The sequence below is a fragment of the Hippoglossus hippoglossus genome, chromosome 9 (genome assembly GCF_009819705.1).
Source record: "Hippoglossus hippoglossus isolate fHipHip1 chromosome 9, fHipHip1.pri, whole genome shotgun sequence".
NCBI lineage: Eukaryota > Metazoa > Chordata > Actinopteri > Pleuronectiformes > Pleuronectidae > Hippoglossus > Hippoglossus hippoglossus.
The window spans coordinates 14474869-14499133 of NC_047159.1; the positions used below are offsets into that span (position 1 = coordinate 14474869).

Sequence of the window (24265 nt, forward strand, 5' to 3'; positions counted from 1 at the left end):
GTACCTGTCAACATGCTAACGTTAGCTACAGACAACTTCAGTTCCCTTTAAATGGTTTCACTGCTGACCCAGCTGACAACTACATTGAGTTCCCATGTGAAGCTTACAGCTCGATTAGCTTTATCCCGAACAATACACACAAGCAGCTTTAACTTCGGACAATGGCTGTTTTCATAGACTTCTGTCTCACTAATGTTTCAGCAACTAACCATGTCGTCAACTAGCTAAGCTACTGCACCAGGCTTTGCCGGACACCCGTGTATAGAAGTTTGTGACAACTGTCGCCTTGCTAGCGACTATTCAACAAACCCTACACTGCCTTTGTGCAAGGCATCGACACGTGAACCGCTGCTGAACGACTTTGTGAGTCTAGACGACTTTTTATTCTCGTTAGCCGTGAGTTATACATGCTAGCGCTAACTGTTTGTGTAGCGCTTCCGGGAAATAGCCGGAGCCCGGTTGGCGAGCCGTCAGCCCCTTGGTCATTATTATTAGTTTACTTTTCTATGTAACTGGAACCTTCCATCGATAATATAGCGAGGGATATACATACCAGCTCATTTTGAGTGAACTTTAACTCCGGTTTCACTTGGTTGTTTTATTTTCTTCCGAGGACCTCATCCCTTTGCCCCAGTCAACAGGCGGGGATTAAACAGGAAGTCCGGTGCCAGGCTGCCCGTGTTTCCTCTCCGGACTTTAATGGTTTAACCACAGAAGTTACTATCATGTCCACGTGTTAATGTCAAAACACCAGGTGAGCGGTATTATTATGTGTTTGTGCATTTATTTCATATTTACTAGTTTCACATGTGTGTTGGTGGTGGGTGCGCGTGCACGTGGAAGACCCAAGCAGACGGAGGGCAAGTGATATTTTTCTTTATTCAAGTACTTACATAGAAATAACAAAACAATTGCATTACAACAAACCGAAGTGCCAAGTAAACAGGGGAGCACATCCTCCCCATCACAAGGATATAGTAAAATTAATTTCAATATTCAGCTCATCATAAAAGGACCTTATTATAAGGTAATAAAAACATGAAATAGGTTAAAGACATCCACAACATTTGAAACAAGACCTCTTGTTTTCTTTAAGAACAGAAAAAGAAAAAGAAAAGAAAAAGCCAATAGAACAGTTATCCCAGTGTGTGTTTCCAATTGACTGTCTTGAGTAGTTGTTATCCCATTTCACCCGATGTGACTTTTATTTTTCATGCATAATAAAGAAATGAGCACCACCACCCCGCAGCATCTGGAGGGGGCAGCACTTGGGAAACGTTTTCCGTGCACATGCAAACATGAGGATATACTGTAATGAAAAGGAAACACAACACAACAGAAAACAGTGAGTATTGACTCCATCCGAATACCAGTGTCACTGTAGAAGACCACACAATCCCTGAAGCCACACTGTAGTCCATAAAATGACATGAGTAGTCTGTAATATCTACACATTATTGAAATCTCTTCAAGCATGAATTGTGTATTTTTTTATTTTTTATTATTGTTTTAAATCCTCTAATTATTAAATGGTCATGAATGAGCCCAAGCCTATTGCCCTGCCCAAGGCCAACACCAAGGACGCTAAATCAAACAGTTAAACACAAACATTAGCACAAGGCTGCCTTCCACTGCGAGCAGGCTGAGGTCACATGTACGATTTGTTGCTCCTGTGCAGCTCTCATCATGCATTGTTTTTGATCAGCTAACCCTGCAACCCACTTTGGCACAAAGATGGCTGCTGATGCTGGCTCTCATCCAACACGCAGGAGAGAACGAGGATGAGGCAAATTCCAATTTCAGAGCGTTCAGCTGCCTACTTTTGGACAATAGAACATTAAAAATACATAAAATAATGCCTCTCTTTGAGAAGCGTTATCAGGAGGAGGGGGGTGTTGCTCAAATCAACAAGTCACCGACATTTATCTATAGCATTCACACTTTACACAGAAGGATTCAGAAGAACATGATACAGCCTGTATTGTTGTTCAACCACCAAACTATATTGACGCAGCGGGATGGGGCGGGGGGGAGGGATTGGGTCGTTTTACTCAATCTATCCGACCAGTACAGAAATGTCACGGAACAAAAGTGACAGACAGTCAGATGAGATGACAGATGAATTATTGAGTTTGCTAAATCGTAATTACAGGGCTTCATTTAGACGTGGAAATGGTTTGGTGGAGTCTCCGCCTCTCTCTGCATCGGTCCTTAACACAAAGCAACAAAAATACAGTTTTCTCAAAGGGGAGGCCACATTCTTTATACTGTAATTAAAAAGAGATCCACACTCACCAGCTAAGTGTCAAATCTGGAGCACACAAGATCATAATTTTTGGTCAAAATTATCCAGAGAATATAACAATCAGTGTCTAACGTCAAATTATTCTTAAACATTAAATTTAAACATTTTGTTTTTCTCATCACGTCATCGACTACATATATTTGTTTGAGCCGACTCCATGAAGCTGTCTGCCACAGGAAGGTCACATTAGAGGCCATTTAATCTGGCAAATCCCAATGCAATGTTTAGATATTAGTTATCTGAAAGAAGGAATGCTGTGTGATTTAATGTGTAAAAACATAGCAAGAGTTTGTTAAGCTGTAATTTCAGTTGCATCTGCTCCGAAAAGTTTCATTAGCCGATGACCATCTATGGAGTAAAAGAACGTATTTTTCAGGATACAAAACTATTGATTTACTGTTGGTTGTTGCAGGGTGTGTGAACTTTTAAACTATCTCTAAAAATGCTAGGAGGTCTGTTCATTTAACCATGTAGATGAGTTGAGAAAAGACTCTCTGAGGCCAAATTAATTGGAAAATAAGTGGACACTTGCCAGGAAGCTCAGCAGTGAAAACTGGTTGTTACAGGAAAGGGAAAGCGTGGCCTTGGAAGCTCGTTTCTGTGTGCACTGTGTTCTCCGTGGCACTGCTTTCCTGAACCTTTCCTTTGGCCTTTGCATTTGTCTGTCGATATTTTCTTTAAGCCTGATTGCTGTGTCTGCTGACTGGTACAATATTATTTCTCTTTCCCAGTTGATAATAATATTTATATAAATTCTTTGCCTCACATGCACCATACACTTCTTAATAGTCAGAGAGCACTGCCAACAACTGGAAATACTAGAGGGAGAGAACAAGGTTTCTTTTTTTAGAAAAAGTTTATCTTGTATTTGAGAAATATTTTTTTCTATTAAAATATTTATTTCATTACCAGGACATGATAATTTATGGTGTTGTCAGAACCAGTATTTTTGCCATCTGTGTCTTGTGCTGGCTTCGAGTGAAGTACATATCTTGATATTTATAGCCTTTTTGACCAAAAGAGTATTCGCTGCCATCTGAGTTATACCTTTTTGTATTTGCTCCTCAAAGCCATAATATGGAACCTTCCTATTTCTAGAGGTAAAGCAAAGCAACATTTTTGAGGAAGAGCTAGTTTATCAAATGTGGTTATTGTTGTCAATATCAATATAAAACATGAGATCTGAGAGAATGGTAAAGATGAGTCTTTACAAAATTCATCATCATTGAATTGAGGTATTCCCTTCATCATTACAAATATCAGTAAGGAGTCAAATGTAAAAAATTGTGGCATTGCCCTGTCGTATATTTAGTTTGAGAAAGGATTCATTCATTTCTTCTGTGACAATCTATTTGAGAACAACCAGTGTTTTCTATAAAAGGGGGAAGATGTTTTAATTGAAATAATTGATTGAAACTATAATGGAGGTACACAAAATGTAATAAAAAAAATCTTCTCATTTATTCAGAGAACACATTAGTGCTTCCTTTTACCACGTTAAAGCGTTACAGATGGTGCAACTGCTATTGTTCTTTTTTTTAATGGAGATAACACACCATATTTGGCACAATTGTAGTGCTCCAAATTTTTTTTCCTATAACAACAAAATATTCTGTATTATAACTACATTACTAAAAGCTTTGAGACACATTCCGCACAAGCATTCAGTCAATTGAAAATTCTTGTTTATGCAGACATTTGTATTTACATAGTGTGCATGGAGTCATGCACAAATATGCACAATTTAATACTGAGTTATGGTGCATTTGACATTTGAGTACAAAAGTGAAACTTCTACTATAGCTACCTGCATACATATTTGTATACTGTACAAAAACAAGTCCTCATAGTTTACAACTCAGTCTCAGTCTCTGTATTAGAAAATATGTAAACATGGATTTGGAAATTTTAATTTTTCTCTCACCATATGTTGCTCATCTTTTGGTCATTTAAACAAGTAGTTAAATCTTTTTACACTAGAAAGCACAGACAAAGGGCCTCATTCATCTTTTTTCCCTTATTCATCTTTGCTCTCATATTCTGCTGATTTGCAAACCGGTGTCGTTTATTTAAGTAGTTCAGTCTGTCTAACTGTGCTCTTAGTTAATTTGATTTACGGGTTGGTGGCACACGTCATGAATATATTGCATACAACTGCAGAACTCAAGAAAACTGAACAAATGAACGTTATTGGTGAGCTTTAAAGAAAAGCAACAGAAATTATATCTGGTAACACCACATAAAGCCATCATATAATAAGGCAACACAAATACACAGTGTCTCTCTGTGACTACAAATAAATAAGTCTTGGCAAAGGCATTGATTGCTGCAGGCATGTTTGTTTTTATAAGTACAGGTAACAGGACAAGACATTGGTTTGTTTTCGTGCGACCCATTCAGTCATCTAGATCCAACCAAATTCTTCAAATCCAACTCTAAATCTAAATCGGAGATCCGCTGTCTGAGCCTGATCTCACCTTGAACTCAACATGTGTGCTAAGCTGATATCACTTTTATGTTTGGCAAACATCAGGCACAATATTAAGAACCAAGTTGGCTGAATCAACACAATACATTTGGCAGATTCTGTTGAGAAAACAACATTCAAATAGAAAATTAAAAACACTACACCTCAACAAAAACATCAGAAAGACAGTCAAGTGCCACTAATAAGGTATCAATGACAGTACACAAATATAACCAATTGCACTTTTAAACAGCCTAATATCATTAATGCATACCTCCCACTGAGCTCCATTTATTATTTTGTCTGTTCGACCCTTGTGATGGATTCTGGCTTCCTCCCAATTTAGAAATTCTCGGCAAAATTTACAAAAGTGTATCCACCCCTGAAACCTAACACACACAGAGTGGCCTTTTGGGCAGTGTGTGCCAAGGTGCCCTTCTTTGTGGTGGCACTGTGTTACAGTAGCTGAGGCTCTGAGTTGCTTGAAAGAGAATGGCGTAGCAGCCTTTCTCCGCTCTAATTAAACTAAAGGCATCCATCTCAAAATAGAAGGACTACAACTGAAAGGAGCACGGGATGTAAAAGAGAGGGAAAAAAGTCACCTATTTATCTCATAGTGGACGTGATCCCTTCTTCATAAGTCTCTTTATGGGGCATGGTGAGGGCTCAGTCCAAGTGCACGTAGTGACGGTCATGACGTTCCCACTGTCGGCCCCCCACAGGAGCTGGGCGGCGAGCTGTGGCTCCCAGGCGCCCCACTGCTCTTGTCGGTCGGCTTCTTGTCCTTCTGCTTCAGGTGAACCTTGCTGTGCCTCTTTCGCTCGTCACTCCTGGCAAACTTGCGTCCACAGAACTCGCAGGAGAAGGGTTTCTCGCCTGTGTGCGTGCGGATGTGCGTGGTCAGGTGGTCACTCCGGCTGAAGGAGCGCATGCATATTCTGCACTGGAAGGGTTTGTGACCTGTGTGGATGCGAAGGTGACGTGTGAGCTCGTCTGAGCGCGAGAAGCGTCTGTCACAGTTCTCTGCCGGACAGGCGTGCGGCCGTTCGTGGACAGGGGTTTTGCTGGGACGGTTGGGGTACTTCCGTGGCCGGATGGGTTTGAGGGTGAGAGTCTGTGGCGGTGGGTGGTGCTGGGGAGGGTGCTGCTGCCCACCGATGAAACCTGGGTGAATTTGTTGCTTGTCTTTGAATGCTCTGATGGTCTCCAGGGGTGTGATGGGGGGAGGGTTGACTCGGATGGGGTCCATGCTCTGGAAGGGCTTGTGCTCCATCACCCCAACATCCCCCTGATGATGGAAAAGGTTGTAGTCAGGGATCATGGAGAAAAGGCTGCCGTCCATGGAGGCTTTGGATGTGGAGTGATAGTCATTGCCAGGGTAGGCTAGAGCCGTGCTCGTGGCAGGGCTGTGGTGAAAGGAGACCTGATCCTGGTACAGGTCACCACAGGTAGAATAGGCAGGCAGTGGTGGACCATATACCTGCTCCATGTCTGACGTCTGTCCGCCCATGCTGGCTGCGGAGGATGATGTCTGCGTCGTTACCGTGCCGGGTGAGGGAGAAACCCCCAGGATCCCTGCACTGACGAGACTTATGATATTGTTGTCAGAGCACCAGCCGGAGCCACCGATGCCACCTGACGGAGGAGTGTCAAAGGCAAACTTCCCCAGATAGGTGACAGTCTGCCCGCTGCGGTTGGACTGGAAGCTGGATCCATACTGAATCTCTGCCGATGATTTCTCGCTTCCCATGCCCAGATCCATGATATTATCTACACAACAAAGCAAATAAAAAACATATGAACAAATCATCCACGTGGTTGCTCAGACATGAACACGAAATGCAATCAGTTCTGTGGAAAAAGCCTGCAAAAGTGAGCGTGTGGCAAAAGTTGTGAAAAAAGTCTAGAAAATTCCCTTTGTCAAGCTACATGAAGTTGCAGTGACAGTCCTGGGTTTGTCCAAAATTCTGCCTTTTTTTGTTCATATTTCTGTAAAAGTGTGCCAACAAGAGATCCCAAATAAAAGCAGTCCAACGCAGTCCATAAAGAAATGTGAGCGCTGTCAGACCTGTAAGTTAAGTGAGTGACTGCTGCATCTGAGACGGTGGTGTCTCTCTCTCTCTCGCTCAGATCCCACAAGCTCTCATAAATCAAGACCTAAACACCCCCTTTGATCCAGTCATTGTGTCCCTCAGGAGGACAGCCAAACTCTATGGCGAGATCTGATTTCTTTGCAGCGGGGAGGATTATAAGGCAGACGCCACATCTATCACGCTCAGGGATTCAAAACACATTTGCAGCAAAGAGCATCTGCACACAAGGGGGTGGGGGGGGGTATTTAAGTGTCAATCCGATCTCTGCTTTAGTTAGCTTTAACAAATGTCCTTGATATTTTATTCGTGCTGAATCTTACACACGCACACACACACACACACACACACGACTTTTGTCGTTGATTCCTTCTAAGACCCCAAAACCATCAAATGCACATGTGTTTTATGGGGACACATTTGGGAGCTTTATCGTGATCTGAAAACTGAATGTGAGACATCTAAATATTTGATTCTTTTTTTAAGCAGAAGTCAAAATAAACATCTCTTTTCATTTGCAGGAAATCATACACTGGTTGTCCCTATATGTCAACGCACAGTAATTACAGCCTGCTACAATTTAGCAGAAGGCAAATTACAATGAAACAAACAAAACCAAAATTATGCATATTGCACAATAATGTTTGACACACGAGCAATGATTCACAATGGCAGAATTTTGTTGACGCGTGTTTAACATTTAGAAAACAAGTCAGAGCTGATATTAATGCATTTTATTCCAACTCTTTAGTTTTTTGGGGGTCATCTGAATAGAGGGCTGTTTAAACAGAGGGTCATGAAATAAAGTCATCACTCTTTTCTTATAGCTCAGTGCTGAAGAGCACACACACACACACACACACTTGAGTTGTAAAATCACAGCCTGGTGCTTTTAATAAAAATATATCATTTACCCCCAATTCCCCCCTCAAAAAGCACATGGGCAAAAAATGTGTACAGGCTATAATATTTATTTTCTATTTATAATGTGAATTTCACCAAGATCAGATGTATTTTAAAAAGCAACACACACCTCAACTCTGCAGTGCGTTTCCCCCCATATTTTAATTCCGTTTGTTTAAATCTCCTGTCAGAGGTCACATAATGTACATTTTTTCGTGTTTATAAAAATAAAATTTGACATGAACTTTAAAACACGTATGTTTTAATTTTACGTATGTTTTAATTTTACCTATATATATCATTTATGAAAAATTTTAATATATTATATTCAACACCTGGCGCTGAGGTAATTTAAATGCACTTCCTGCGTAAATCAGAGTGAATACATCGGGGGGAATAACCTAAACATTAAAACTGATCCGTGAATGAAGAAAGAAAAAAATCGTTGTTCACTTCCTCACATGTTGATCTTCAGATTTCGTGTGTGTCAAGCAGCACTGACCCATCACCTCAGAAGGTGAGTCTGTACAACTACTGATTGATTTAATGCCAATCGGCGACACTTAGCAGAAATAACAGGTCAGCTTTGGGATGGCGTCTGCGCTCATCAGAAATGTACATTAATCTAGAAGCAATAAATCAATAAGATCTCCGGCCTCGCATTTTCAGTGAATATGAGATGGTTCCACGGGCCTGCGGCATCTATAATATATATATAAACACATTTATATGGGGAGAAACAGCCACACACACACACAGACACACACGCCTACTGGAATCCCAAATCTTTGACACCTGAATAGTTGGGAATGAAAGTCGTTGTCGGAAATAGTTGAGCCGCTCTCTGCGGATGGATATTAGATGAATATTAGATTTATAAATCAGTGGTCATTTTTAGTTTGACCACATGTCCTCAATTATCAGTTTGAATGACAGAGCCGACTGCGTTTTGTTGATCTGTGCGTGAAACCCGACTGGTTCCTCACCCGGTCACATCACATCAACACATTTCTTCTAACAAGCCGATCAGCTCGGAGCTGATTCAATATAATATCCAAGCACGTGTTTATGTATTATATTTTTTAGATGTGAACTTGTGACGCTACAGGTGCGCTTTTTCTACGTTTTGTTTGAAAACACGACACTTGAAAACCGGACAAATAAATAAAAAAACATGAGCGGAATGACACAAATCACACGCCACTTATTTCAAATGTGTTCTTTTCTTAATTGTTGTTGAACTCTACGTGTTTTAGACCTGGCGCGTAGAGAAAGTGTTCAGTCCGGGGATCTGCCTTTGTGCGCAACAGCCAGAGCGCAAACAGGTGCTCCAAGCGCCAAGACAACTGTTGCCTTCCGCGCACATCGCGCATAGTTTGAACCACTTCGATCAAAATCGGACGCACACAAACACAAGTACATATAAAAAATAAAAACATCTTACCCGCGTTCATCTGGGAATAGTGGTTAATAGATTCCGTACTGGTGAAAATATTCATTGACGTCGGGATGTCCTCTTCTGGATAGAGACTGTCAGGGATCGTGTTTATTAAACTGCTCATGGTAAGAGGGAGCTTCTCCGCTAGTTTCCCTGTCATAGCAGTTATATTCAGTCCGACATTGATGAAGGACAACGCGCAGGTATCCAAGAAGTTACACGCACGGAAAAAACAAAAAGAAAAACTCAGCTGGCGATGTCAAAGTGGAGAAACACAGGTGTGGATCAGGCGTGGATGGGTAAAAAAAGGCAGCAGGGATGGATCCTGTTGTATCCAAGTATCCCGCGGAGGACGAGCAGCGGCGGCCGGGTCTCTCTCTCTCTCTCTCTCTCTCTCTCTCTCCTCCTGCGATCACACACTATTGTTGTTATTAATGTGATCACTGTGGAAGCTGGTGGCTCTGCTTTGTGGGGGGAATGTGAAGTCTGTGAATCAATGGAGGAGGAGGCGGCGGTGTTGGTTGCACAAGAGCAGCCCTACTTGCTCTATTGGAGCTGGATAGGGGACTCCAGTGTGCCCGTATTAAATAGGGGGCTGGAACATTCGCGTGACGTAGATGACCATATATGGACAGAGCGGCCAGCGCCAGGCTCTCCGCGCGTCAGTCGGTGGAAAGTACTGTGGAGGCAAAAGGCTCCGACAGGCAGAGAGATGGGTAGAAAGATACATAGATAGATAAGCCACCGCGTTTACCCACAGTGTACATGTCCCCTGCAGCTGCGTCCTTCTCCTGGATGAGCCGTCTCCTCTCCCCCTGTCCCCGTGGAAAACCGGGCAGTGATTGGACACTGTGTTTCTTCTGTTATTGTCAGGTGCTGTGGCATCTTCAACAGAGTGCCAGGGTTTTACGCATAGGTTTTACGCGGCTTTTACGCAGCAGTGTGTGTGTGTGTGAGGGAGAAAGAGAGAAGGAGTGTGTTGTGGCGTTAGGGCTGCCACTCATAAGACAGACTCGTGTCTTAAGTTAGGCCTGTAAGTGTTTGTTCATATCAACAGGAGTAAATGCCGTTGCTGGCTTTACATGCAGCTTTCTGTTAATTAAGAAGTTCAGAGAGAACATGAATTTGCAGTCATTGTGTCCTTGGCTCTGGGTGAACATGCACACACTCTGTCCCGTCCTGTGCTGCAGGAACACTGGGACAAAGCCCCGCTCCCTCTTTTCATGCAGCAACACTGTCTCACAAAGACAGCAGTTGACGGAGTTAATCGCCTGTAAATATTGCAAGCGCTTTGTTAAAATCCACAGGCTTTGCTTTGACTTGGAGCCCAAGTGTGCGCTTCAAGTGGAAACTCCAAATAAGGCAGTGTCCGGCCCCGCCCCCCTCACGTCCCTATTTGGACATAGGAGTTCCGGGTGAAGTATAGTAGTGGAAAAGTGATCGGAAGCCACAGACGTTTTAAAAAGAGATGACAGTGGACTGAGCGTCATGGTTCGTTTTTTTTTTATTTTACCAGTTTGTGAAAAAAAACTTCCTCTGGATGGATTGGGTTTTAAAAAATAACCCAGTTTAATTTGGTTTGTCACACAATAAACAAGAGTCCTCTGGGGTCACTGGTAGGTTTCACATCACTACTTTCTGAAGTTTTTGCTTAGTTTTGATGAGAAATGTTTTTCATACTGTAGCTGTGACATTATAAAATCACAAGCTTTTGCAAAAACATCATCAGAAAATGCTGAATGAAACAAACCTGAGAAATTAATAGTACCTCAATGAATCAGAAGTGTAAACAGAGTGTGTGGGAGAATTAGTCTGAATCATGCTCTGTGTTTAGGGGGGCTTACACAAACAGAGCAGCCAGTGATCTTCTTGTGTGTCTTGTTACCACAGGCGAGTCCTCCATGTGCACGTCTGAGTCAGTCGAACCAGCAGCAGGCAGAGCACTGTCCTCTTATGGTGTCTCCCCCCCCACTCCATCGTGTCTCTAAGAAAAAAATGGATGTTCCTGATTCAAAGTTCAACAACAACACTTTTTCTGACCAAAGATAGCTTTTCTGTGTTGACTTCATCCTCTCCCTCACTCTGAGTCACTCCCTAAACTTGTTCTGTGCTTCACTTTTTGCAGGTCAAAGAGGCAGCACAAGTTAAATTTGCCCTTTAACTTGAGTGTGAGCTGTTCAGAGTTGAAGTTTAAAGTTGCGTGCATGTGCACAGCTTTTATCACAGCTTATTTAAACACAGATTTGGCCTGTGACACAATGACTGCAAAATCTGTGTGAAATTCAGTTTTACATATGTTGTGCTTTATATCTATTTCTAAGATAAAATGATTTTGAAAGACAAAGGATACTCATGGGATACAGCATATTAGTAAATCATATTAAAAGTTATATTTCTATCATAAAACTGCTTCAGACACAAATAAATATTACAATTATACCATTGCATAACTAGGCAAATAGGGGAACGTATACTTGGTTTGGACTAAATAAATGGTATATGGTCTGTATATATACACTTTCCTAGTCTTGATTGACACATATTCATATCTATATGTGTATCTATGTGCAGCACTTTCTCTATTACACATCACTCACACACTGTCGGCACAATTTGGGGTTCAGTATCTTGCCTAAGAACACTTCGACACAGCGGAGTGGAGGAGCTGGGGATCAAACTTCTGGTTAGTGGACGACCCACTGAACCACAACTGCCAGCGGTAAGAGGAAAAGCAGATCAAAGCCACGACCTATGACCTGTTATATTACGGCTTAAACATTATTCTAGAAGCTAATAAAAGTGTCACCTATGGTTATTAAATAAGAATGTGAATAGTGTCTCTTGTTCCTGGTGTTTTTTCCAACCCTGTGAAGTTTCACAGGTGGATCCATGGATGAGGTTGCGGGGACAGTCTGAGAGAATCCCCTCAGGTCAGTCTGAGTTCTGACTGTACCAATATTGTGTCTCCTCAGGGGAAGCGTTCATGTGGCTCTGTGGTTGGAAAGTTGGCCGGCCCACCTGGAACACCTGCCTGTCGCAGGGCTTATTTCCTCGACTGTCAGCTGGGTCACGTGGGGCAGGGCTGCAGTGTTACAGCTCTCTGACTGCAGAGTCCTGGCTCCTTTGCATATATGGGGATTCCATGGAGGCACAGGCTCATTGTAAAGCACAGTGGAAAACTGTCCAGGCAAAGGGAGTTTACAGTATAGTCAAATTAGTTTTGTTTTTCCAAGCTTCATGGGGAAGACTAAAACTCTTGTTCCTTGATTTTATTTAAAGAGATGAAAAGATGAAATGTTTAGTTACACAGTTATACAAACAGTAACTTAACATCCATTATTCAACATCACTTTTTAAAGCAAATACCTCTATTGTTTATTATCACTGTGTATCTTGTAATACTGGTGTCAAGGCACGAGAAATGTATTCTGATACAGTCGACCCTCATACTAATAATGATGTCCTAATGTGTGCCTAATTTAATATGATCTTATTATTCCCATAGCTGAATTACTGCTGTCAGATCAAGGCCTCAGATGTATTTATTTTTCAGCTTTAATTGAGGCTGACCTGCATCAAATTTAAACCTTATCCAGTGGTTGAAATGAGGTTACAGTAAGAGGAATATAAGCTTTTCATATTACAACATGCTGCACTATTAGAAAAACATTTACATTACATTTTCTGAGGATCATAACTGCATTTTTTTTCTCCTTCATTTTCATCACAACATTTAAGGTACAGCCTGTTTTCATATGTAGTTTGCAATAGTTCCAGTAAGATCATTGAGCTTCTCTGCTATTTGTCTGTATACAGACATAGTTTTATTTTTCACAGTTAACAGGAGCGATAACAACGTGCATTTAAGACACAAGGACATTTCAGATACATCAGGAAGAAGGTCACAAGGGGAATTTTAAAATCCTGCGTTTGTTGTTGGTGAAAGTACAAACACATTAAGCAGAGCGTAAATATGCAAACATTTCTTTCTTTCTTGCATGACTTAAATCTCCAGATGGATTGAACTGCACTATGCCGTCAGATTCGCAGAACAATACCAGTCACTATACATCTGTCTGAGGTCACACACACAGGGAGTTAAAATAGGCAAAGTGGTCAGCAGACCATACTGTGGACCTGCATTGAACAGACGTCACATTGCCACTGCTCACAGCGAGCGATAAACACCAGAGATGCTCTGGTGAAATAAATCTGCATCACTTCTTCAGCTGAGAGAAAGAAAAAGCAGACAGACTCAAGACACCATGCATATTAGATCACTTAGTGCCGGTTAGGCAATTGAATTTATTATACAAATTGCTTTTAATTAATGTAAGTTTGAATAAATTAAGAAAATATTAAATGCCTTTGCCATATCACCAAGGGATGTGAGAGGTAATTTTTTTTCCCAGAGACGGCAATATATTGTTCAACGTTCAACTTCAGCTGTCAGTTTTTTCTTAATCATAATATTTCAACTCTCCTGACATTTGGAGTAAAAATAAACACATTCAAGGAAGCTGAGTGGCAAAATCCAGCTGTTTGGCAGGATATCTCCGAGATATGAAAGAGAGAAAGAAAATGCACATTGTATTTGGAAGTACAAATCTTGGCTTTTAATGGTGTACTGATGGATTCAAGTAGGTGGTTTTTGGAAGAATGCTCTCCCACTTGGCATGCTTCACAATGAGTGTGGAATTATCCTCCACTATGCCAATTGTTAAAAATGTGATTTCATAAGTCAAATAAGATGGGCAAATCAAGGTCAAGAGCGATATTACAACTGACACACACTTCTGTTCAGAGGCGGTGGACTCTCCATCTAACTGTGTGCGTGTGTGCATTGTTTTGGTTGTTTTGTTTTGTGAACGCAGGCTGCTTTGACTGTTAAGTCGGGGAGGCAAACAAAGCAGATGCAGGACAATTTGATCAATGATCTCCTGGAGTTCATGGAGAGGGCACATAGGGGTTTACCAAGGCTGGCTTAACCACCAAAGGAACAAAAACCTCCATTACCTACTCCTGCCTGGCCCACTGATGAGACACCAAATTAGGGTCAATGAAACCACCAACTAAAGATTGATCATCAGAACATCAAAGTCCCTCATGTAAATCCAGCCTTTTTCAGACATCTGGGGTATTGATACAAACCCCTCCCAGAGGAGAGTTGCTGGTTAGAAACCAATATGCCTCCTGGGGGGTACTCTGACCCACCCTCCACAAAGACCCGTGAAGTCTGAAAAGTATCTCCTTGTGAGCGGGTTGAAAAGTTGAAGTTTTCACACCATCCTCTGCAGACATACCAGGTGGGATCTCTTATGCAACCATCCAAAGTTCAACACAGGTTCATCATCCCAAAGTTACATTCAAGGACACAGCAGCGTTTAGACAGAGCAGTCTCCTATTTTTACTTAAATCAATCGAGGTCCCGATAGTAGCTCATTGTTTCCGATTGGGGTGAGAGTGGTCAATGGAAATATGATAAACAATTACACAAACAGTAAGTTCCCTCCACCAGAGACACCACAGGCCCTGCAGCCCCTCCCCCCTGCCCTGTCACTCTGCTGAGTATTTTGGTTCAAGTTCCACTGCAGCATCCGGCTCAGTTGCGGTCTCGGTTTCACCTCCCACTTCCTTTTTTTGGCCCTGACGTGTTTCCGCCCCTGAATTAGAATCAACTCTTTCCACAATGAATTGTGATATCAGGCCGTGTTCCTCCTCTCGTTGACGGTGTTTGGAAACTAATAAGAAATCCCCACAATGAGGTCAAAATCTATTTCCCCAACCCCTCGCTCAGGACCACAGGAGGAGAGATACAGGGGCAACATCAAAACACAGCAGCTGGTGCAACACAAAGAGGAAATCTCTTACTAACGCAGCGATAAGATAAGAGGCAGAGAGGGCTGACCTGTTGCAAGCTTGAAGAACTAATGCTGTTAAATTCAGGGAAAGTGGGGTAGCATTATTTTATATCATTGTACTGGCAGATTCCTCTTCCAGGTGTCAGTCTTTGCAGTTTTGGGTGAGAAACTGCAGAGCGGCCACAGGCTCTCCCAGATTAAACCTTGTGACGAAGGCCTGGAGATCCCATTTACCTGTGGGAGCAGAATGACACAGATATTAGTATACTTACAGAGGAGACATTTTATTAAAATTTCAGTATGAGATTGCTTTGCAGATTTTGAAGCACTAGAAAACATGTTTTCATCCTGACGATATTCTTCATACATTTAGCACAGTCTACGCGCAGGCTTCGAGGGCATTTCTCATGACCGCTCGGCCCATGTTTCAGGGATCTGAGGCCTAACTGAGCAGCACATGGCTCTGGGATGTGAGTCACTGAGAACAGCACTGCTGAAAATAAAACATGTTGCTGTAATGATGGAGGTGGGAACACAAGGACGTATTGGCAAGAAGATATGATTCAATCGCCTGGACTGTTTTTTTTTCTTTCCTCCCCTTTTAAACAAACACCAGACGGCCATCCGGCTGGTATGACAATATCACTTCTTAGATTTTGACAACCCATGATTCCCTGCAGTTTCCCCTCCCTTTACAAAAAAAAGAAAAATTCACAATTATCATTCCAAGGCAACAAAATCATGCGTGCTTTAAGCTCGCAATCTTCAACAGATTATACGGAACTAGTCTCCGTCTGTGCGCAGCCTCACATGTTTCATGTGTTCATAAGACAATGCCTTGCTCCGTAATCCAGGGAATCACTGACGTTCTGGTATTTCCGCATGTGAAGTAATTACATTAACAGCTGCTCAAGAATAGCGTAGGAAAGTTAATCTTTTGAAAGGAAAGCCAACAATTGAAATGGTCCACATCTGTAGAGAGAGAGCGGTCTCACAGACACGGGGTCGAGTCTGCTCCTGGATAGAAACATTACTGCTGCCGACCTCTTGCTGCAGCTGCTTCACAGGCCTATACACCGTCTCTGTTTTCACCATCATGCAGCCACACTTTAAATCCTCCTGCATATCGGAGGAGTTCTGGGGGAAGAAATGCACTTTACCATCAAGTGCACTCACCTACTATCAGTGCTGAAACAAATCAGAAGGTTTAATTTGCGTTTCAGTCAAAATGACTCATTCAAGGCTGCGATATTTCAGGCTTTTTATAGAATATATTATTGCATCCAAATACTATCAAACCTGAGAGTGGAGTATTTATTTGTAAATGTTCAAATTGGGAAAGTTATAAGCACAGCCAAAATTATTACTCAACTATTTTTGGGCTCCTTCAGATCCTCCCTACATGTTTGGCTTGTGAGAGTGACACCTCTGTGTGTCTGGGTTTGCCACGAGGTCAGGTCATGGTTTGGAGCTCAGCTGGGAAAGAGGATGAATAATAACTGGGAGATGAGCAGATGAGTACCTGGGCCTCCCCTCGTCCTCTCTGTGAATGAGGATTGCTCGCAGAGAGGGCTCCAATAATCGAGTGAGGGCAATGAAGTCAAGTGACCTGTCTGCAGGACAGGGCATGGCCCCGTGGCCCCTCTGGCCTGTGCTTTAGAGGAACATAATGCACCGCCTCTGCAGTATCCCAGAATTCACTGCATGTCCAGAAAAAGGTCACCCCTCAGAGGCAGCGTTTTATAGGAAGCTGAGGGGTGAGGCAGCTGGTGGACAACAAACTTTACACTGGGATATAGTTCATATATTTGACACTCATTTAAATCCTCAGACTTCCTATTCCCCTGTTCATGCAAAAAACCTACCTTATTATAGTGTCAGGCCAAAAAATATCACACTGAGGATCATTTTATTGTACAATAACGATCATGTGAAGAGTCAACACCAGGCGATGCTTGTAAGACTTTACGCACATAATCCTGTCTAAAGCCGTGCAACCGTTGGGCACCATCCAAAAAGAGGCAAATTCCCAATATCTGGTGCCATCACACTGACTGGGACCCTGCAAATGCCTAGACTTACAAGTGACCTTAAAATAGGCTGGTGTGTGTTTGTAGCGCAGCGACGCGTTTCCGCCTCTCCCATCTGCCTGCTCATGGAAAGGACAGATAGTGTGGGACCTGAGGGCGATGTTAAAGTCTTCCTGCCTCCCCTTTTGTTTCCACCTTGCTTCTCTATCTGGGTATGGCAAGAAGATCAGGACTGCTGTGAGGTGAAACAGAGCTGCTACATTTAGTGGTGTGGGCGGTGTCCCTGTTAAACCTTTTATAGTGTCTCAGAAACGCTCAAAACCAAGTCATCCTGTTCATTTTGCAGCAGAGTAACAGGAGCCGTATCAGGTTAGGAGCCTCGCTGAGTCTCTTTGCATAAGATTCATATTAAAGCTAATGCAGCGTCTAATTTCATGAGAGGGGAAAACTGTTAGCGGGCGTCAGGGGTCAGCCACAGAACAGAGCCTCAGAGATGCCTCAGATGCTGTGCTGTGGAGGGACCTGAGTCGTTTGGCTGCCGATGTCACAGCTCATAGCCTGCTGTCAGTTTAGCAGCCTACGTTGTTAACAAATGCTGTCGCCCTGCTGTTAAAGAGATGTGTTGAATAATATTTAGTTAGTAGTCTTCATCTGTCATTTCAGAGTAAATGTTTTCATGTTTGACCTTCACTTCCATTGGAATACTTGTTCAATTACAGGGTACACATTAAATAAGGGCTGTTTGTAAAAGACTATTACGATTTTAATTAATTACTGTGCCTATTCTTTATTAATTGATTAATTAGTCAAATATTTGTATTTAACTGTCTGTGAAAGAAAAGCAACAACTTTTTGGGAAAACAGAGAATTGGCATTATACAGAAATGACCTGAACAATTAACCTGTTGTCAGAATTGTTGCAGGTTAGTTTTCTGTCAACCAAATATTCCTCTAATTGATTCATCAATTAATGATTCAGTGAAATTTTTTTAGAAAATGTCCTTCATAATTATTCTTTCCTACTTCGAACAGTGCAAAACGGAAAGACAAAGAAAAACAGCATAACAGAGAAGAAATATTTTATCTTTGCTATTAAAAACTAATGTAAATGATTAATTGATTATTTTCTAACCAATACATTCATTGTTGTTTTGACTTTGAAGACTGATTATTAAAAAAAAAAACACTATGACCCTGAGTCTGTGAAGTTAAACATAAATCCCAGAACTTTTACTCTCGACCTGACAAGTGTCTGTTGAAGAGAGCGAGGAAAAAACAGAGCCAGCTAAAATCAATCACGTCAAAGTGTTCCTTAAAGGCAGCCGACTCCTGGCTGAAACTCAGGCCTGCTGTAGCAACCAAATCCTGGCTCTCTTGACTCCACGCAGCTCTGATTAATGGTAGAGGCTGTGGGTGGGTGGTAGACATGGATCTGCCCATTACCACACTGCAACATTGCAAATGACTTCAATTACTGTGGAGTGTGCTGAGCTGGCAGTAGGGGCTCGAGGAGGCAAGATGAGCAACGTGCACCATCCAGAAGCTAACTCCGCTGTGATCCATTCACTCACAAAAATGTGATCCTCACACACATCCTCTCCCCCGTAATTTATCAGGAGAAAAAATGAGCAAGAATGACGATTTGGATCCTTTTTTCATTTTCTACTCTAAAATTTTTAGCCAATATGTTTTGATGGAGTTTTTCTTGTTTTCATCACATTTTTGTTTGGGCTCAGCCTGTATCTGTCGAGGTCCAAGTCAGGGGACAGAGGGCTGGATATGTGAGCGGCGTATGTGCAAACGACTGTGTAGGCTGCAACAACACGAGATGGCCTCTCTCAAGGCCTTAGTGTGTCCCTCCCCGGCATTGTAACACTGTTTCCCTTGACAAACTGACTCGGCGGCACTCAACAGTAGCAGGACATACTGAGGGCTTGCCAAGTGGCTGACAAGTATCACGAGGGCCTGTGTGCCCACGCTTGCCCCCCACCCTGGCACAGGGACAGCCTCCATTCAGGGACACCCTTCCTGAGCCAGAGCAATGGGGGATTCCCTACGATCACGCCCCTGTGCCCGACGCCAAGAGCGCAGCCCCCCTGTAGTTCCCTATGAAACAAACCAGCTGTCGCCATCAGTTCACTGACCCACATTCATAACCTTAACACCGGAGACACCGCAGCCCCGACCCACCTCTCATTGTTCATCGCTTAGGTGACGGCCAGAGATGAAAAGAAAAAAGACGACAAATCTGCGCTGAAATTGAGTCAATGGCTGCACTACTGGAAGTGGAAAACGATCATTAGGAGTCTCCCACCCACGACTAAATGCTCTCCCTTCGCAAATCACATCAATTAATGTCATGGGCTATGAGAAATGCTCTCTGTGTCATACCACATGGAGGGAGGACAGACGCTAATAAGTGAACATACTTAACGGAGGAGGTGGGGAGACATGGGATTCCCCCTGTTCCTCTTGTGCCTGTGCAGGAATAACACGCTCGCAGCCTAGTTGAGACCGGCGATGATACAACAGGTACACCGGAGATCTCAGCCAAAGCCATGTGATGACTGTAAAATCAAATACTGTTCCAAACCACAACTAGGCTCTCATCCTTAATATGTCACCCAGCGTTTCCATTACAAGGCCGGTTATTCTCTCCTGAATTGACCCATCGAATGAAGCATCTGATTTTCAAGAGGGAATTTCTTAAATTTCATTTCCCTTGAATGCAGAGAACAGTTTGCAGGAGAGAGGAAGCGCTACAGCGGTAGTGAAAGTCACCCAGCAGATTAAGGATGGGTGGATCCACACAGATCAACTGCTTCATAATGTGGAGGAAATGTTTGTATTTGAGCTGCAGCAGGGAATTAGTATGCACCATTTTATTTGGTGCAAAAACTATATTAAAATATTCAAAATAGCAGGTTGTTATTCATGCTGTTATTTCTTCATCTTAACCAGCTCTGACACAGAGAATACCCAAACAATGTGATAAGTCTTCATCTCATCTTCCCCAAATAGGAGTTCAGATAAGGAAATGTCCTTTTTTTCCCAGACGTTTCAACATCAAACAGACTTGAGCCTAATGTGTGTGGATTGTTTGCTGACATAGCTGTCAAAAACTTCAAACAGCAGAGACTGGCAGCTCCACACGTTCGCGGCCGCAGCTCATGAAGTCTCAAAACGCAGCGGTCTCCGCTCAAATCACAGGTTGTGGCCCGACAAGAACAGACAGACGGGCACGCCTCCTGCGAGGTGCTGCACTGTGCATCCAAATGCAGTTGCCCACCTTCTCGATACCTTTCTTCAGGGGGGGAGGAAAAGTCAGAAATCCTGAAGTATAAACAGAACAATACCTGCTTTCTGCGAGACAAACTAACAGAGAGGCAAACTAAGAAAATGATCGGGTGATATTATAAGTGACTGCACGTCTATCATCACGGTGGATAAGAATTTAAGGCAGAGTTTAACAACATGTGGTTAGGCACACTCGTGCAGGTATGCGTGGGAGATACTCATCTTGACCCTACAGGCACTTACTCACTAACCTCATTAACATTTCCCTTGTCAAGTTCAAGCACTTTGAGAAAATGATCTTCCTAAAGCAACCCCACTATGCTCAGATGAAATGCTGATAATTGTTTGGGAATTGCGCATAATGACATTTGTCTGGACAAATACAGCCTCGAACCACATGGACTTAAACATGGTTAGATTGTGTCTGGCTGCAGTGTCATGGGACATTATATAATAATATTTAAAATCACAAATAATCTGAGCTTCCTTTGAATCAGCAATGAATTTTTTTAAATCTGACATGGTAAAATTTCATTCTAAATAAGTCCACTCTAACAAATGAGGCAATAACGACACCAGTCTAATGTTGTAAAATGTCAAAACTTTGTGTATGTGAGGAAGTGAAATAATCATCTATCTAACGCTTAGAAAAAATACCTGCAACAGAATCTCTGAAGGTTCAAAAAACACAAAACCACAAAAAACAATAACGTGGTTAATTTGAGAGGACATTTTCAGGTCTACAGTTTCAATACCTCTATGCTGATTCAACACCTAACTACTGGCTGCTGTTGTGTTGATCAGTGCAGGTATATGACAAAAGTGGTCTGAACTCGAGGAGTCGTGTGGTTACCGCGGGACGAGTTTTCCTGTGGGGTGAGTGACACTGATGCTTCTGGAGGCTGCTCAAACAACATGAACTGGTAACGATGAAAACCAGACTTCTGAGGCGGGATCGGTGGATGATAGTCTGCAAAGGAAACACTGAATGAGTAGAGCTGTGACTGGTGACTGATACCACCAAGCATTAGATATGATTAACACAAATATAAAGTCATGGGTTAATTCTTTGATGTTAAAATTATTTCCATTGTAAAAAGGTTTCTACAAATGTATGACTCAAAACACCATCAAACATCCAGATTATTATTTTTAGATAATCTTCTTTAATCAATACCTCAAGATGGTAGCTGCTACTGTAGTGAAATAAACTAAGTAAGGTTATAAAATGAATGGTCCATTGAAAACCATAGTCACCAGTGAGGGTGGTTCCATGTGTCTGTCCACTCTGGAGAGCATCCCCCTGTTAAGTGTTTGGGAGATTTAAGGGACAGTTAGTGAGTTCACTTCTCCGCCAAACCTCACAATTGATTAAAAAGGACCATAAAGACCCAATAGTTTGGTAAAAAGACAGCACGGTGGGCCGTCACAGTTCTTCCTACAGCACACCCACCCACTGTAACCAGAGACAGGATCGAGAGGCAGATTACTCTTCAAGCCAATTTTACTGGGAGCTAATTTTCTTTCAATCTAACCTGCTCAATTCTCACTAAGCAGACACATATTGTTACAGCATGAGATTTCAGCAAATAGATTCAATACACCTTGAGGTATATAATATTTTTTTAATTTTATCTAAAAAAAACATTATATTAAGATTACATTAAGCTCCAAGCTCCACTACAGAAGTCCATCAAAAATGATTAAAATATGTTAACGTTAAACATAAGACAATTAGAATATATTGTTTGGGAATTATCCACAGAGTGAATTTCCAGGTAGCAACTTCCCATATTATTAATCCGTCGCCTAGAAACAGAAAAGCAGATATTTTTCATGTATTTTCAAATGTATATTTGTCAGATTTAACTCCTTCATCCCCAGGAAGCACAGAGTCAAGGACTTCACTGTGCAAGTTGTTCAAACACAAGTGTTTGTTTAACAGACTCGGCTGCTCTCTACAAGACGGCTGCGTCCTCGAGTGGGAGGAAAATGACTGAATATCTGTGTCTGTGAAATAGCCCAAAACCCACTTGAGGTAAGAATGGAAGTCCCCATCGCAGGCATCAAATATCTGGTCCCAGCACCTACTCCTATTCTCTTTTCTGCACACACAGGCGCCCCCCACAGGAGGACAGAGGTACTGTGTTACTGGACAGCATACAAAGACAAAGGACGAGCAGGACAAGGAGTGTCTCTCTCATCTCCTTGAAGTCTTAAGCAGAGATCTCACTTTTGTTTAGTGACAAATAAATAACATACTGGTTTTAAACTGTATTTGTCCTGTACAAAATGCAACAATGGTATTTTGTAGAGGGAGATGAATTTGGTGCTGTACATAGTGCCAATGTGTTTATAAGCAAGTAGTGTGTCTGTAATTTTATGCCAGAATTACTGAGATGCAATGTTGATGTTACATTGCATTTATTAATATCAGTTTTATGATTTATAAAAAAGCAGCACTAGTAGAGCATGCGTGGCCCCTATTGTGCAGGATCTTATCTTGAATCATGTAACTGCTGTTTGGGAGGTTTAACAATCAAAGTATTAGAAAGCACAGCAGCAGTGTTTACTCAGACTGATACGATTCAGAGGATTAGTTTCAACTGTATCTTCAGCCACTGATGAGTGAGAAAAAAAGCTTTATTTAGAAATAGCGAGAGTCCTGCAGCATGCAGGATCCAAACCCATTGCCATAGCAACAGGTAGTCAACATTTGAGCGTGCAACATTTTACCACATCTTAATGCTCGGCTCTCGCTCATTCTCCACGGCGCCCTGTGCCCTTTTAATTTCATTACAATGCACAGAGTAAAAACAACAATAAGTGAATGCAATATTAAAATTCAGCCAAACAATAAAAGACAAGTAAATCATGTGCAGAGTTCTCATACAGTAGAATCACATTTATTAATCTAAGAAATCACATTCTTTTGTAGTTGTGGTGGTTTATCTGTGCATGCAGAGCAGAGCTGGTGTCACAGTCGTTGTGACAGGGCAGGACAGTGTCGAGGTTACTGATGCTCACTGGGGAGTGACGGACCTGCTCACACTAATCTACAGGACATTCTCACATGGTGGGCGTCCTCCCTCAGGGACGCTGATGTGGGGGTGGGGCACAGAGCAGGTAAAGTTCTGACTACTAAATGATTGACAGTCGCTCGCTCACTTAATTGTGTTTGTAAAGAAAGGTTCAGCTGAACGTGATGGTTTTCACATGTGTATTTAATAAAAAAACAAGTTTTCTAACTCATGTTAATTTAAAAAACAAAAACAAAAGGCAACAATGGCATGTAGTGAAAGTAAAACATAATTTGTCAGGGATAAATTCATCAGTTTCACCTGATTAACTTCATGTAATGTCTCTCAGCCCAGTTGAACGATTTCCTTGTTAACCATCCATGAAATTAGAGTTGTAATACATTTATAAGGCTCACACCGATGAGCCGATAAACAAACACTGGTAATTTTAAATACAGTTAATTACATTAATTCAATTTTGAACACTGACATTTCTACATAGCAAATCTATAAGGTTGATGTTTGGCAAAAACCTTGCTTAGTTTATTTACTACATCTGGCTTTAAGCAAGTATAACTATAAAATATGAATAAAATGTCTGTTGACCGCAGACACAACTAAAGTCAATGAAACCTGATGGATAAATACAATTATATTTATTAATAACAGGTAACTGATATATAATCATACATTATTGTTTAAGGACAATGTAATGAAGGCTTTAGAAGAAAAACCTGATGTTTTGCAAGTGTGTTGATTCTTTGTTACTTTCTCTATTCTCCAGTACGATGTACAATTCTGCACTATGTCTCTGAACAGTTTCTATATATACCTCATCTATAAGCAGATATACT

General features: G+C 41.9%; 3 protein-coding genes and 1 long non-coding RNA gene across 4 annotated transcripts in view; 1 reads left to right on the forward strand and 3 right to left on the reverse strand.

The window, feature by feature from the left end:
- bin3 (bridging integrator 3) overlaps positions 1-712 on the reverse strand; it is a 29822-nt gene extending 29110 nt beyond the window's left edge. Inside the window, exon 1 of the mRNA XM_034597091.1 lies at positions 554-712. Within this exon, the coding sequence (XP_034452982.1) occupies positions 554-561 (8 nt within the window). The 5' untranslated portion in view covers positions 562-712. The remainder of the gene's footprint in view (positions 1-553) is intronic.
- On the forward strand, positions 654-23490 carry LOC117768589. Its single transcript, XR_004615091.1, has 4 exons — positions 654-754; positions 1227-1345; positions 22337-22429; positions 22509-23490. It is a non-coding gene; the product is annotated as an uncharacterized LOC117768589 (long non-coding RNA).
- On the reverse strand, positions 861-12436 carry egr3 (early growth response 3). The gene is made up of 2 exons (XM_034597090.1): positions 9210-12436; positions 861-6542 (listed from the first exon to the last, which is right to left on the reverse strand). The coding sequence occupies exons 1-2, from the start codon at positions 9361-9363 to the stop codon at positions 5464-5466; spliced, it is 1233 nt and encodes a 410-aa protein (XP_034452981.1). The 5' UTR covers positions 9364-12436; the 3' UTR covers positions 861-5463.
- LOC117768588 (phosphatidylethanolamine-binding protein 4) overlaps positions 13001-24265 on the reverse strand; it is a 52940-nt gene continuing 41675 nt past the window's right edge. Inside the window, exons 5-7 of the mRNA XM_034597092.1 lie at positions 21649-21694; positions 21245-21361; positions 13001-15298 (exon numbers count right to left, since the gene is read on the reverse strand). Coding sequence (XP_034452983.1) covers positions 15207-15298; positions 21245-21361; positions 21649-21694 — 255 coding nt within the window. The 3' untranslated portion in view covers positions 13001-15206. The remainder of the gene's footprint in view (positions 15299-21244; positions 21362-21648; positions 21695-24265) is intronic.

Bases quoted from the DNA above. Each gene is read 5' to 3' on its own strand.
- egr3 (XM_034597090.1), bottom strand. From the start codon at position 9,363: ATGACAGGGAAACTAGCGGAGAAGCTCCCTCTTACCATGAGCAGTTTA. The intron at 6,543-9,209 runs GTAAGATGTTTT...TTTGTTGTGTAG, and splicing joins CTATTCCCAGATGAACGCGG to ATAATATCATGGATCTGGGC.